At 39.4% G+C, this 15,119-nt stretch overlaps 1 protein-coding gene across 1 annotated transcript; it reads right to left on the reverse strand.

Annotated features, from left to right (window-relative positions):
* On the reverse strand, positions 1 to 13,913 carry best2 (bestrophin 2). The gene is made up of 10 exons (XM_084101442.1): positions 13,839 to 13,913; positions 12,252 to 12,446; positions 12,064 to 12,158; positions 11,140 to 11,373; positions 3,580 to 3,734; positions 3,352 to 3,429; positions 3,116 to 3,268; positions 2,865 to 2,945; positions 2,621 to 2,775; positions 1 to 1,287 (listed from the first exon to the last, which is right to left on the reverse strand). The coding sequence occupies exons 2-10, from the start codon at positions 12,401 to 12,403 to the stop codon at positions 597 to 599; spliced, it is 1,794 nt and encodes a 597-aa protein (XP_083957568.1). The 5' UTR covers positions 12,404 to 12,446; positions 13,839 to 13,913; the 3' UTR covers positions 1 to 596.
* Between the last annotated feature and the right edge of the window lie 1,206 nt (positions 13,914 to 15,119).

The following is a 15,119-nucleotide window of genomic DNA, read 5'->3' on the forward strand; positions in this document are numbered from 1 at the left end:
ACTGCATATTTTTATTTGCTGTTGTTTCTCTTGCATTACACTTTATTTGAATATATATAAGCACCAGTCTTACAATGCAGCAATACTCATAAGGATTATTTCCAACAGTTCAAATCAACATCAAACCTAATAATCATCTGAACGCTATTATTCATATTCATAAGAGAGTTGCCTGTGTCATTCTTTCACATTATTATCATATATTCAAAACAGAAAACTAAGTCTTATTTACCACATGTTGCTATTTTATGTAGACATTCACTCTATTTTCAAGAAATTAAGAAAACTAGATCAGTTTCAGTGCTGATTATCATTGTTCTGTCACATGATTACTTTATCATAGCATTCACTTTCAGAAGAATCTAAAAATAAAGTTTAAAAATAATCTGCCAAGTATTATAATCCAACAAATTACAGACAAGTGCATCCAAACCTTCTGGTTGCATGTATCAATATGAAATAACGATTTACGATCTCTGTCAGTCAAATAGCGATCATGTTGCTCAAACATTTGGTCACTCCTTGACCTTACTACTTGACCCTGTGACCTCTGACCCTACACTCACACACTGACTTTGACCATTAGAAGGCAGCCATTATAGCATCTGCTCTCTTCCTGAATTCTCCGGAAATGCTGAGACTTCAAGCGACGGGACAGTCAGTAAAGACACTGCTTCTACTTTGCTATTGGGTGGATTCGGTTTTGGTGTCATGGCCTTTGCCGGGTCACGGATAGGCTGGAAAGAGTACAAGTCCGGTACAGAGCGGTTGGTGGTGTTTGAGGAACAGAAATGAGAATTGACTCGTCCCAGAGCGAGAGGACTCTTCCTCCCTGCTGACGCCTGCGCTGTGGGTGGTGGGATTTTTGGCACTAGTGAGTCTTTCTCCAGCATCCTCTCGTTTTTCTCCTCACCTCTTCCATCTTGCTTGAGGAACTCCACACCTGAGAGCGGTGGACAGGTGCTGACGAGTCCTCCAAAGCTGCAGATGGTGCTCTCTGTGGTGTCCAACCCGAGTCCAGACGGCACGGAGCCGGCCGTTTCCACGCTCTCCTCTTCCTCATCCTCATCCTCAACGTCGGAGAAGGAGGGGTCCGGACTGACGGAGCGGGTCAAACGGTGCAGCTGGGCGGAGGTGCGGCGTAAGGCTCCGCTCATGAAGCCTGTGGGAGACGGGGAGCCGAGGAGCCGGTTGAAGAGGGCGAGGTTGTGAGTCCTCGTCACGGATTCCTCCAAGTTCTCGGAAATCTCCTTCAGAGGCTGGAAATGCATCTCCTCTTTAGGAATTCTGGGGGATTTAAAATGTTCAAATCTATTTATTTCAACAAAATTGTCAATATTGTCAACAAAATATTTCTAACAAATATTTTAGTTTTTATATTAGCATCAACAAGTTTGGAGTTGATAATATTTTTAATACATGATAGTGTGTTTTTGAAAGAAGTCTCTTCTGCTCACCAAGGCTGCATTTATTTGATTAAAAATACAGTAAAACAGTAATATTGTGAAATTTTATTACAATTTAAAATATTTTGTATTCCTGTGATCATTACTCCAGTCTTCAGTATTCAGGATTATTATCAATGTTGAAAACAGTTGTGCTGCTTATTTTTTCAGGATTCTTTGATGAATAGAATGCTCAAAAGAACAGATTATTTTTCTTTACAGTCACTTTCGATCAATTTAATGCATCCTTGCTGAATAAAGGTATTCATTTAAAAAAAAAAAAGACTAGTGTAATTCAACCAAAAATGTACCGTAAATCTCAAATTGTTTCTTTTTTGCAAACTATTCCTTTCAAAATCATAGTTAAATGAGTAGCAGCTATTTATGACTGTAATCCATCATGTTATATTTTCACACAGCAATCCCGGTAAATTACCGTAAAATGAACGGTAATGACTTTACCGGTAAATATACACGGTTTCACACAAGCAACGGCATTTTGGCTTTTCACCAGTTAGAGACCATTCACACATCAGCACTAAAATACCGGTAAATTCTGTGATGTCAGTCATCGGAAATGATCTTTAAATGCTGCGCAGTTGTCTTCATCCGGCCGCATGAGGAGAAGCGCTTTAGTTTCACTATCTGTTCAATTTGACAACATGATGACAACATGATTTCCTTCAAGAAGGCCGGGTCTCGAGCGCAACACGTTGAAAAAGCTCAGAGACGTGGCGCAACGGTCAAAAATGTTCATTTAGCGCATATGTACATAGAAAAACTATTAAAAAGCAGCAGAGCTTACTGTAAACATCGCTGAGTTATCACTCCATCTCCATAAAAACTTTCTGATTGGCCCAAAGCAGAGTTCTTACATCAGCACGTTCTCACTTCGTACTCATACTGGTAATCTTCATTCTGCGTTCACTCACAGCATCATACTGATAATTTACTGGTAATTTTACAACTTCCCTTACTGTTAAATTGCCAGAACTGATCTACCGATATTTCTGAAAAGGTCCTGTTCACACACAGGTCCTGATCTCTTAACCGCCGGTAATTTACCAGGAAAGACTGTGTGTGTGAAAGGGGCTATTGTTTGCAGTCGTGATGAGGGTTACAGTAAACTGTCTGGCCTGAATAGATGAGTGTATCTGTGTTTGGTGAGCACTGACGCCATGTCGAAGGTGGAGCCTTGGAAAGAGGGTTTGCGCAGCACGAAGAGCGTAGCGGCTGTGTACGGCGGACGAGGATTCGAATCATTCCAGTAACGATCTCGCTCCATCACAGGCAAATCTCCATACATCTCATCCACCGCCATCATAGACACCTTTTAAACGCATACAGAGAGAATATCTCAATAGTGACTGTGTGTGAAACAAATATATAATTTGATGTATTGTAAACAGCAAGTAGCACCTGGAAGTTTCTATCTATCAACCAGTTGGACTCAAAGTCATCATCATCCTCTCCAAATGGATTTATGAGCTGCTCTGCCACCTGAGAAATAATTACACAATGACACAAACAAATAGTAATGGCTAATATTGATTAAATTAGTCATGGAATGATACTGGGTTCATGTTTTACACTTGTGGGCGGGGTCATATATGAAAAGGGAGGGGCATCTAATTAATATTTAAATTATATTAGGGATTCTGATTCCTGACCTTCAACCAGCCAGCATAGAAAAAGAACTGCAGAAGGGTGAAGATGGGGACGTAAAGGTCAAGGTCGTGACCCGGGTAACCCTGACCCGGGTCCAGAAACTGACGGCCAATCAGACACACCAGGAAGAAACTGTACACTGCCAGACTCACAACCTGCGGTGGAAAAAAATATCAATCATTCCATCACATGCCATGAAAACCCTTTCAGTCTCTCTCATCTGAAGCATGTTTCTGACCTGTGTGTAGACCAATGGAATGCTGATCATGTCATAGTGAAAAAGCATGCTGCACTTCCCTCTGAAATTGTTCAGCTCCTACAAAAACAACATTGAAGAAAATTTGATTTATCCTTTCAAACATGCACTTCGCTTTTACACTAGGCATCGAATCTTTTGAATTGAATGTTCTTACTTTGGTAAATCCTGTCATGTAAAACCTGCAAAAGATCTTTTGAATGTAGTTACCTCCAGTAGAAGTTTATAAGTATTATCATCTTTGATTCTGCCGTCACAGCGGGCGACTGCGGCCAGGTTAGTGAACCACACACACGGGACCCAGTACTTATTATAGGGAGAGTGTAAACTCTCAAACTTCTTACGCTCTTCTCTTGTCATGAAACCTAGAAACAGACAGATGTTATCCAATGTCAGGTTTCTATGGAGGACAGTTTCTGCCGGAGGATGAAAATATAAAAAAGTGCTTAAGAATTTTTTTTTTTACTCACAATTTTGACTATTTCCCACAATTCCAAGTTTACATTTGACAGTTTTACCATCTTGAAATTCTGTTCATTTTTTTTTCTCAAATCAGACTTTTTTCTCAGAAATGCAAGTTTATAATGCACAATTCTGATTTAATTTCTCACTATTCCGAATTTATACCTGCCAATTTTGAGTTAATTCTGAAATATGTTTTTTTTGTGTGTGTGAGATATTAACTTGCAATTCTATGGAAGCTTGTTTCTGCCACGGAATAAAACAATTTAAAAGGAAATTGCGACTTTTTATCTTACAATTGCGAGTTTACATCTTGCAATTCTGAAATTTTTTTCTCAGAATTGTGTGAAATAAACATGCGATTGCGTGTTAAGTCATAATTGTGAGATAAAAAGTCACAATTACCTTTTTTATTTTTTATTCTGTAGCAGAAACAAGCAATTTGCCATTTTTACTCAGAATTCTGACTTTATTTCTTGCAATTCCAAGTTTATCTCGCAATTTTGAGTTAACATCTTGCAATTCAGAAATTATTTTCTCTGAATTCAGACTTTTTTCCTAAAAAAAAGTGTTTATAATGCACAATTCTTATTTAATTTCTCACAATTCTGATTTATACCTGCCAATTTTGAGTTAACATCTTGAAATTCTGACCAAGGTTTGGATATATTAACTCGCAATTCTGACTTTTGCCTCAGAATTCTGAATTGAAAATTCGCCTAATTTGTGGACAAAAGGATCTGTCTGTATTACAAAATCCATACTTCCGGTTAGTGGTCGACCGATATATCGCCAACGCGAATTTTTGAAATATCGGCATCGGCCGATAAGTTTTTCTGGTTGGCCGATGTGTTGAAAGCGGGACTTTTATTTTGACGGCGCTCCGGACTTTTATTTTGACGGGCGGCGCTGAGAGAACACCAGCGCCTGAAGAGAACGGCAGCTCCTCAGATGATGTCAGATCAAACAGCGCTCACTCACATTCTCCGTCTTCATTAATTTACGATCTCTGTCAGTCATATCTAATACTTTGTTAGACAGAACTGGTAAACAAAGTAAGTAAATGGTAACTTATGCCAAGTAAGTAAAGTAAAGCGTTTGCTTTTATATTATTTGTAACAGAAAAGGCAAACCAGGCTAAAATACTTTCTCATTTGCCGTCAACATTCAGCAAATGCGCATCTACGTCATTTAAACAAATCTCTGAATATCTAATAAACATTTAATTTCACAAACCTTGCAGATTTAATCGAATCCAGCTGTGATATCTTGTGAAGTGTGCATTACTGTCAGCAAGTGATGGCGGGCCGGAAGGTTCAAAAATCAAGGGGGCAGGGATTTGTATTATTTTGAAGGTACCCCCGGACGCCGCCATTGGCTAACGGAACCCCACCTGCAGTTAGCATCCCATTGACTCCCATTCATTTTGGCGTCACTTTGACAGCGAGTAACTTCACATCTGAGGCGTTTAAAGACTCCATTTGTCCATTATTTATTTCTAAAGAAACACGACAATGTATAAAATGCTCCATTACCTTGTAGCTTATGTTATGGCCCTGTAGAAGCAGTTTTTGTAAAAGTAGGCTAATAATTGCGTCATAGCCACGCGACTCTCTGTCGCACAGTAAGAAATTACCGTATGGACAGGAGGAGAAGCTCGCGGGCAATCGGGAGGACCTGGAGGCAAAATGACAAAGTAATTAATCAGAACACCTACTAAAAGTTTTTCCTGCTCCTCGCTCATGGACAGCTCCTACTCACGCTCTCTGTCTCTGCAAGTTTCGGAAGGGAATGATTCAGATTTCCTTTGGCACAGCTACTAGAAGACAGACGGTTTGCTCACGTCACATCTACGTCGTCAAGCTCAGTTTGAGTCTGCGCAGTACGCTGGACCCCCAGGAAGTAAGAGTTTCTAATAGGCTTCACTTTGTCTCCGTTGAATCCAATGGGGTCGCTGTGTCCATTTCTTTTACTGTCTATGTCAAAAATAGGACTAATGATTTGTCGTGGGAAGTCATTTTACTATAGCCACTAGCTACTGACTTTCCCACTGATAGGCCAGCGGTGGATCTGTATACGTACCCTCCTCACACAGCGGGCGACTCACTCTCCTCACACAGCGGGCGACTCACTCTCCTCACACAGCGGGCGACTCACTTTCCTCACACAGCGGGCGACTCACTTTCCTCACACAGCGGGCGACTCACTCTCCTCACACAGCGGGCGACTCACTTTCCTCACACAGCGGGCGACTCACTTTCCTCACACAGCGGGCGACTCACTCTCCTCACACAGCGGGCGACTCACTTTCCTCACACAGCGAGCGATTCACCTCACACAGCGAGCGACTCACTTTCCTCACACAGCGGGCGACTCACTCTCCTCACACAGCGGGCGACTCACTCTCCTCACACAGCGGGCGACTCACTTTCCTCACACAGCGGGCGACTCACTTTCCTCACACAGCGAGCGATTCACCTCACACAGCGAGCGACTCACTTTCCTCACACAGCGGGCGACTCACTCTCCTCACACAGCGGGCGACTCACTCTCCTCACACAGCGGGCGACTCACTCTCCTCACACAGCGGGCGACTCACTTTCCTCACACAGCGGGCGACTCACTCTCCTCACACAGCGGGCGACTCACTCTCCTCACACAGCGGGCGACTCACTCTCCTCACACAGCGGGCGACTCACTCTCCTCACACAGCGGGCGACTCACTTTCCTCACACAGCGGGCGACTCACTCTCCTCACACAGCGGGCGACTCACTCTCCTCACACAGCGGGCGACTCACTTTCCTCACACAGCGGGCGACTCACTCTCCTCACACAGCGGGCGACTCACTCTCCTCACACAGCGGGCGACTCACTTTCCTCACACAGCGGGCGACTCACTTTCCTCACACAGCAAGCGATTCACTTTCCTCACACAGCGAGCGATTCACTTTCCTCAGTGAGAATGGGGACATACGTCACGGTAGCTTGCTGTGACGTGACGAATTGAGCCCGTCCAATTAATGTTATTATCCTCTGGTCTGTTTGTACATACTGTACATTTCATTTTTTGTTGTGCAGGTTGCACAGTATTTTTAGTGTTCTCTGTACCTATTGTCCTGTGTATTGTTCATAATAAAGTTCGTTGAAAAACAAATTAAGCCCGTCCACCATTTTGGGATCCTATCGGTTGCCAGGCCAACAGTGTAAGAGCGATACAGAGACTGAGCAGGAAAGACGGCTCGAGGAATTATAATAGAAATTACGAGAAAATTAAGAAGAAATGAAGAATGCGGCAAAAGAAAAGGGTCCTTACAGGGAGAAACTTACTACCAATGCCAAACAAAAATGTTGTTTTACATTAGAAATTTTTAAATACGGTAAAACTGTAGAAAGAATAATTATAATTATAAATTATTATAAAGAAAGAATTATGTTGTATTAAATCTTCCTAGGATAAGATTTTATATTGATGGGCAATACAATTGTTTACATTTTTCAAGTACAATTAAAAAAACAGGTTTTTTTTGTAAATGTGAGTTTTGAACTTTGAGTTTTGTGAAAAAAACTGTAACAAATGGTTCCTACGGTTTCTACAACAATCGTTTGAGACACTGGAGCAGTTTTTGTGTAATGGAGAACTGTCACGCAACATTGTTTTTTTTCTCATAAATGCAAACACGAAAAATAAAAGGCAAAATACTTTTTTTTTAAAGACAAACCATAAATTTTTGAAGAAAAAACAAAAACAATTGGATGGATTTATAGCATTTGGGGGGGGGGGGGGCGCTATAAATTTTTCTTTTCAAAAAATGTATAGCGTTTCGAAAAGATCTTTTTTTTTTACTTTGAATTTATCATCAACAATATTACAACTTTGCAGACTTTGTTCATTCACATACAGCTACGTTACACACTGCATGAAAGGTATTTTTCAAAAACCCATAATAGGGGCACTTTAATTGATAATTACAATTATTGTCCTTACGTCGAATTCACGTAAGGACTGCTGCTGGCAGCTGCTCTAACTCAAAATGGAGACAACTCTGTATTTTGGGGTATTTGCTGTGTATCAACCCTCCCCCAAAGTTTAACTTGCAGACACGAGTTAAATGAACTTTTACAAGCTAGATAGAACTCACAAGTACTCAACATTATGTATTACTTTTTAAGTTAATTTCCAAAAACGTAAATTTCATATAACTTCATGGGGCATTCATGTTGAATACTCTTTTGAATGGTGTTATCAAATAATGATCTATTGCTAAAAAGGTGATAGAGAAAAACAACAACAACATGAAAGTAAGTCATACAGTTAACAAATGTGATATAGAAAAACATAATGGTGTTTGAATATCTAAATGCCACCTCTGATGCAGATTCTGTTTTCTCTGCAGTGGGATAAAATATTTTTGTTGATAGTCAATTTGATTGGTAAAAGCCATATAGTGACTTAAAATGTATATCATTTAACATAAAAGATTACAGTTTGGGGGAAATTGAAAAAAAATGCACTGAGAATCAATTTAAGATTATTGGTTCAGAATATTATGACGTTTACAACACATACATGTAACACTTTATTGAAATTTTTAGTTATTGCACCACCACAGTATTTGAGAAGGGTATGATTTTATTATAATATTAGGACAATGTGTACATGACTCGCGTCAGGAAAGTGAGCCGCCTGCTGTGTGAGGAAAGTGAGTCGCCCGCTGTGTGAGGAGAGTGAGTCGCCCGCTGTGTGAGGAAAGTGAGTCGCCCGCTGTGTGAGGAAAGTGAGTCGCTCGCTGTGAGGAGAGTGAGTCGCCCGCTGTGTGAGGAGAGTGAGTCGCCCGCTGTGTGAGGAGAGTGAGTCGCCCGCTGTGTGAGGAAAGTGAGTCGCTCGCTGTGAGGAGAGTGAGTCGCCCGCTGTGTGAGGAGAGTGAGTCGCCCGCTGTGTGAGGAGAGTGAGTCGCCCGCTGTGTGAGGAGAGTGAGTCGCCCGCTGTGTGAGTCGCCCGCTGTGTGAGGAAAGTGAGTCGCCCGCTGTGTGAGGAGAGTGATGCTGAGTCCCAATTCGCCTACTTATACTACGACCTAAAAGTATGTACTTTTTTTGTGAGGAAAAAGTACATACTTTTGAGTGTGTAGCAAAAGAGTATGCACGTTCTGGGACATACTTCAATGACGTCATGCAACGTGAACTTGAACGTGGTTGCCTAGTTACGCACACCTCGACTGTTAACAAAACATTTTACATTTCATTCATTCTTATATGTCCAATATAATTTTATTTACTATTCCCATCTTTTTTTCCACAATACATTTACAATGTGTTTTACCAAATTGAGGAGTGAAGCAGGGCGTCGTCGTAGATCAACCAGACGCAGGTCGTTTGTGAGGCGGCTGATTCTGACGTTCATGTGCAAATGTGTGTAACGAAAGCTACTTATTTTCTGAGTTAAAATATTTAAAGTTTAAAGTGTAACTATTGTTTAACGTATTTTATACTTAATCTTATACTTATGTATAATACTTAAAAATACCCCGATGAAAATGAACCATGCTTTTACTATAGTAAAAGTATAGTAACCATGTTTCTTTGGTTGGACTGATAAAGTTAACATTTGTACAGCCACAGTATTACTACAAATAAGTCAGACAGAAACATCAAAATAAATACATAAAAAAGACACTTGCATGACACTGTACTAGAGCCTTTTTATTTATTGTTTTGTAGCCTGCAATGAGGCGCTCAGTATCTTCATCGGACCCTACAAGATAAACACGGTACTTTTTTGGCACAACATAAACCCATTAATATTACGAGACAATAAAATATAACTTTTATTAGGGTTAAACATTTGAATTCTTACACTTAAAAACTGAGGGCGCATCTCCGCTGCTGCATCTGACTGCCAGGTTTACATCACCACCATCACCGCAAAGCTCCTCCCTCCCGCACGCAATGGGTTGTGGCCCGGGCAATATTAGCCGTTAGAGTGTGCATTGATCTGCACTTCGAATTCTAACCGGAAATAGTAGACCATCCAGGTATCTTTGGAACACTCATTTCAACATTCTACGATTTGGGACGTACTAATTCTAGTTTCGCATACTATTTAGGACGGATAGTATGCGAATTGGGACTCAGCATGAGTCGCTCGCTGTGTGAGGAGAGTGAGTCGCTCGCTGTGTGAGGAGAGTGAGTCGCCCGCTGTGTGAGGAGAGTGAGTCGCCCGCTGTGTGAGGAGGGTACGTATACAGATCCACCGCTGGCCTGCATCAGTGGGAAAGTCAGTAGCTAGTGGCTATAGTAAAGTGACTTCCCACGACAAATCATTAGTCCTATTTTTGAACCTTCCGGCCCGCCATAGGTCCGTGCGAAGTGTGAATGCGAACAGAAGATCAGCTTCAGGAGACGCGATCAAAAAACTTTAAATCCTTCATTTTAAAATATGCTGATATATAACCAGTTGCCAACTGTGTCATATTCATATCATTTTCACTGTGCTGTATGTAAAATTAGCGTTACCTTGTCTTTATTTGAAAAAAAAATATGATTACCAGCACGAAATTACCAGAATACTAAGAGCCCTGTTACAGTGTTTACTTTCTTTTTATTCACATATTCATATATTTCTAAACAATTACTTTGTGAAAAATACTGTAATAGGATTGCAAATTTAAGAAGTTGCCATCTAAAGTTTAAAAGCATGTTTATTTTAAAATTTTGTTTTATAATTTATTAAATATTGATTAAAATAAATATATATAAAAAATATCGGCTTTATATCGGCCATCGGCCACCCTGCTCTCCAAGATATCGGCATCGGCATCGGCCATCAAAAAACCAATATCGGTCGACCACTACTTCCGGTGCACTCAGTGACTATATTAGTGGACTCATGTAGGGAATAGTGAATGAGGGTATAGGGGGCGATTTCGAACACACAACAATACTTGTTATCATTGGCGTCTAAGAACTTCTTGATAAAAGTCACAGCAACTACAAAAACATTGAAAAAAAATATGTTCTGTGGTAACTTAGGAATTGCTGAGAAAATGGGAATCGATGGCGAGTTTAATAACTTGTTTAATATCTTTTTCTGGGCTTCTTAACAGTTTGTGGCCGTGCGATATGCAGCAACATTTAAGTTCTTATTAAATGGTACCACTAACTTAGTTCTTCTCAGTGGTCAAAGACAACAGGCCGATCAGCTGAATAATGGTGGGTTGCGCCACCTAGTGTGCAGGTGTAAAATGCAGTCTTGGTCTCTCTGTAGGCAGTTACTACTGTGTTATTAGAGTGTTGTAAACTCATGTTACCTGCTTCAACTACGTGATCCATGGTGGGGAATCTCTTGAACACGGCAGTGCTGACGGAGCGCAGGATCAGGAGCGCGGACAGACTGGTGTAGCGCATCAGCGTGCGTCTCAGAAGCCGGCCGTGCTCGTCCCCGCCCTGCACGCCCCCGGAGAGCGTGCACATGATCCTGTCCGGCAGCGGGATGGAGGTGTACTGACTCCACCAGCGGTTCACTATTAATGTCACGTAAAACCCTGTGTGTGATATAAAAACTTTTTTTTTATCTTTTTTTTTATGTATGCTTATCATCTGCTAAAATCCCTATAACTTGTTGACATCATCCTCATATTTTTTGTTGGGAAAACAATATCAACAACATCACTGATGAATTCTGTGATTTCAGTAAGATTAGGCTACTTTTGAAGAAATGAACACTTATTCAGCAATGATGCATTAAATTGATCAAAAGTGACAGTAAAGGCTTTACAATGTTACAAAAGATTCCTACTTCAAATAAATGCTGTTCTTCTGAACTTTCCATTTAAGAATACTGGGGGAAAATGTATCAGTTATGATCATATTAGATTTCTGAAGGTTTCCCGACCTTTAATTCATTGAAAGTCTTTGGGATGTGCTGGAGGAGACTTTACAGAATGCTGGACTCTTGCATTGACAACATCAACAATGGATGCACATCTTGATGGAAATGAATGTTGTAATGTTATTTCCATCAAGAGGTCCATCAGTTTTTCACATAGAAATAGATATTTCAACATGTAATAATATTTCACAATATTACCGTTTTTACGGCATGAATAAATGCAGCCTTGGTGAGCAGAAGAGACAAAAACATTTTAAAAAAGGCATCAATCTCAGTAAGTTTTGAACGGTAGTGTAAATTACTGACTGAATTTAGTGGTTATGCCGTCCCAGGACGTGCGTACCTAATACGAAAGACATTGGGATGAGACTGGCGTAGTTGTTGCAGTAAATGGAAAGCTTTTCAAAGTATCTCTTCTGATCGTCCACAAGGAAGAATCTGGTGAAGAAAATGATGTAGGTAAAATGTGACTCGATCAAAGCATCAGATGAGGACATTAACACACACACACACACACAGACACACACACACCTGTATGTGATGCTGATTGCGGTGTACATGGCGAAGAAAGCCAGGAACTCTTTGTACAGGACTTTATAGATGCTTCCCCTCCAGGCCAGCAGGAGTTTGGAGAAGCCGCAGAAGCGCGCGTTTGCCACTCTGGCGGTGTAAGTGACCGTCATCACTCAAACTCAGCGTGTCACAGCGTACTGGAGGATAACTAGGCTTAAAGAGAGGATTAATGTCTCCAGAAACACGCCGCAGGAAAGTCAAGATACATTTTTGATCAGACTTTATATTAGGGTGTTAATATATTACGCAAACCTGGCAACCCTGGTCAGCAGTGTAATTACTAATGTAATTACTGAAATTAAGCAAAGCTTTAATTACATGCAGGCATTATTTAAATATAAGTACAATGTAAAAACATGTATGTACACAATACACGCATACTTAAGCACTTTATTCTTTTTTTCTTTTTCTTTGTTGTCTACTTTTTTTAATTCAATTGCTTGTTCTATGTGTCATGTGTATGACTATGTACAGTAGTACAGTATGTTTTTATTTATTCCTGTAGCCTCTTGGCCAGGTCATGTTTGTAAATAAGAAATGGTTCTCAAACAGTTTACCTGGATAAATAAAGGTTAAATAAAAATAAAAATAGTTAAAGACACTTTTTGTAAAAAGAAATTTGTATAATACACAATTTTAAATGCATTACAAAAAACAAAGAAAGCAAGGATAGATTTTAAAATAATAAAATAATGTAATACTTAACAGATTCAGCATTATATTGTTATTAAGCATGTAGCTCAAGCTCATTCATATGTGAATATATACTGTATGAATGAACATATTTGAATGAGTTTCATGCCATATGAACCAATTTATTGTTATACTTTTGTTATTCATTATAGGCCACAAAAATGCAATACATTTTAAATAAGTCATAATAATTCAATATCCAATACTTTTAAAACAATAAGAAATTTTATTTCTAAATACTCTAATTTTTTCTTCATAAGGAAACCTTTTTTCTTTATTAGCAAATATACCATTTTTTATTGAAACAAGTTTGATTTTAGGTTACATAATGTAGATATTATTAAAGACTAGTCTTTAAAAAAAAAAAAGAACTAATAGCCAACTGTATATCCAAAAATATGGTAATATGCATAATGATAGTTTTGTTTCAGTCCAATAAGGGCTCTGTGACATAAAATTGTTCTTTTTGAGTTTTTATGTATTTGGTTGAGGATCAACGTATGACTGATATCCTGCTGTGGATCCCATGGGACAAGCGCTTTGTCATCTAAAAGAGGCAGAGGCAGGTAAATGTGGGTATAAACGCGCCATTCCCGGGAAAACATGCTGAACTGCACAGTGTTTATTTTTCCACGAGATTTCGCATGAGAAACAAACACACAAGCATTTCTGCCACAGTCTCTTATTCGATTTCCAACACATTTCCTTTGTGTTACTGAGTATTATACTCAATATTGTATACTCAGTATTGCAATAAATGTATTACATTAAATAATAATAGTAACAATAAATGACTCTATTCTATAAACTTTATGCAAGACAATGTCTAAATGAAACTACATGTGTTCTTACCTTTTCTCCTCAGCCTCAGAGGAGTAAAATATTTCACTGCATAATTTCCCAAGATGTTCCAGTGGAGCTCGCGTGTGTTTCTGTCGGTTCTTATGTTCTGACAGGAGCTTGAGGTCCTGCGTCGGGTCAAACGCACCTCCTCCGTCAGGAGGTGGGACTTTAGGTGAGGAATCTGCATCTCTGCATCTCTCCCAGACGTCTACCATTATGATTATACAATATATCCAGTCACACAAATAACATTCAAACACAGTATTTCCTCTCTGCAAAAAGTCAGTAACAGTTTACATACAGTATGTGTGAATGTGGAGGCAAGAATGGGGCAAGTTGTCACATGGGCTTTAACTTAGTAACGATCAGGTTTTGAATCATAAGTCCAATTGCACAAATGTGTTTTAAAAAAATATAGTAAAAACTGTCTCAAAGCAGGACATTATAGCCTATTTTTATTATTTTTTGATATCTCTGGGGCACAAGCGAAAGGTTATTTATAACTGAAAGTTGTCTGGTGTTTATATATGTATATTGTAGTTTTATACAATTCATTACAACAGGCTAAACCGTTTTGAAATTTTGTATGTTATCTTTTAAATTTTTGATGTTTCATTGTTACAAAAGCTGCAGCCTATACAATATTTTAATACAGATCTGTTGTGGAAGAGGGATTTTGTTACCTTTATTGTTAACTTTTTATTTCATATTTCAAACAAAGTGTTTGTTGTTGTGAATCATGTCCTCGAATCAAAAAATTGTCTAAGGTAACGTTAAATGTTAAATTAAATATATATATATATATATTTTTTTTAATTATTACACAAGTTGTCTCGTGTGTTATATATTTTGTAATTTTACACAATTCGTTACAACAGCCCAGATCAATGCCTTTAAACAGCCAATAGCCTACATATTTAAAATGTATATTAATTTTTTTTTTTTTGTGGAATAACTTTTGCCAACTTCATATTCATCATTACTTCACACATAAAACAAATGCATTTCTTTTCAAATTATTGCCAGTGAATAGCACGCTCCTTTTGTGATATGACTCACATTATCAAAGCAAAATTAACTTCAGGAACACACTAACTCTAAGGAATATTCACTAAACCAAAAAGTGTGACAACAAGCCCCGGCCTCCCCCTATATTGTTTGGCGTTGTTATTGCACGAAGACAGCCATGACATGCGTGTTCCTCCAGCGGTGTGCTGGACTGCAGCGGTCCGGGCTCCGGGCTCCGGGTTCACTCCGAGCCCTGCTCATTAGTGAAGACTCCCGCTGAGA

The sequence above is a fragment of the Abramis brama genome (assembly GCF_963993115.1).
Source record: "Abramis brama genome assembly, chromosome: 2".
In the NCBI taxonomy this organism is placed as follows: domain Eukaryota; kingdom Metazoa; phylum Chordata; class Actinopteri; order Cypriniformes; family Leuciscidae; genus Abramis; species Abramis brama.

Coding starts and splice junctions, on each gene's coding strand:
- best2 (XM_084101442.1), bottom strand. CDS start 12,403: ATGACGGTCACTTACACCGCCAGAGTGGCAAACGCGCGCTTCTGCGGC. Junction 3,430..3,579: donor CTTATAAACTTCTACTGGAG/GTAACTACATTC, acceptor TTGTTTTTGTAG/GAGCTGAACAATTTCAGAGG. Junction 3,269..3,351: donor TTCCATTGGTCTACACACAG/GTCAGAAACATG, acceptor TTTCCACCGCAG/GTTGTGAGTCTGGCAGTGTA.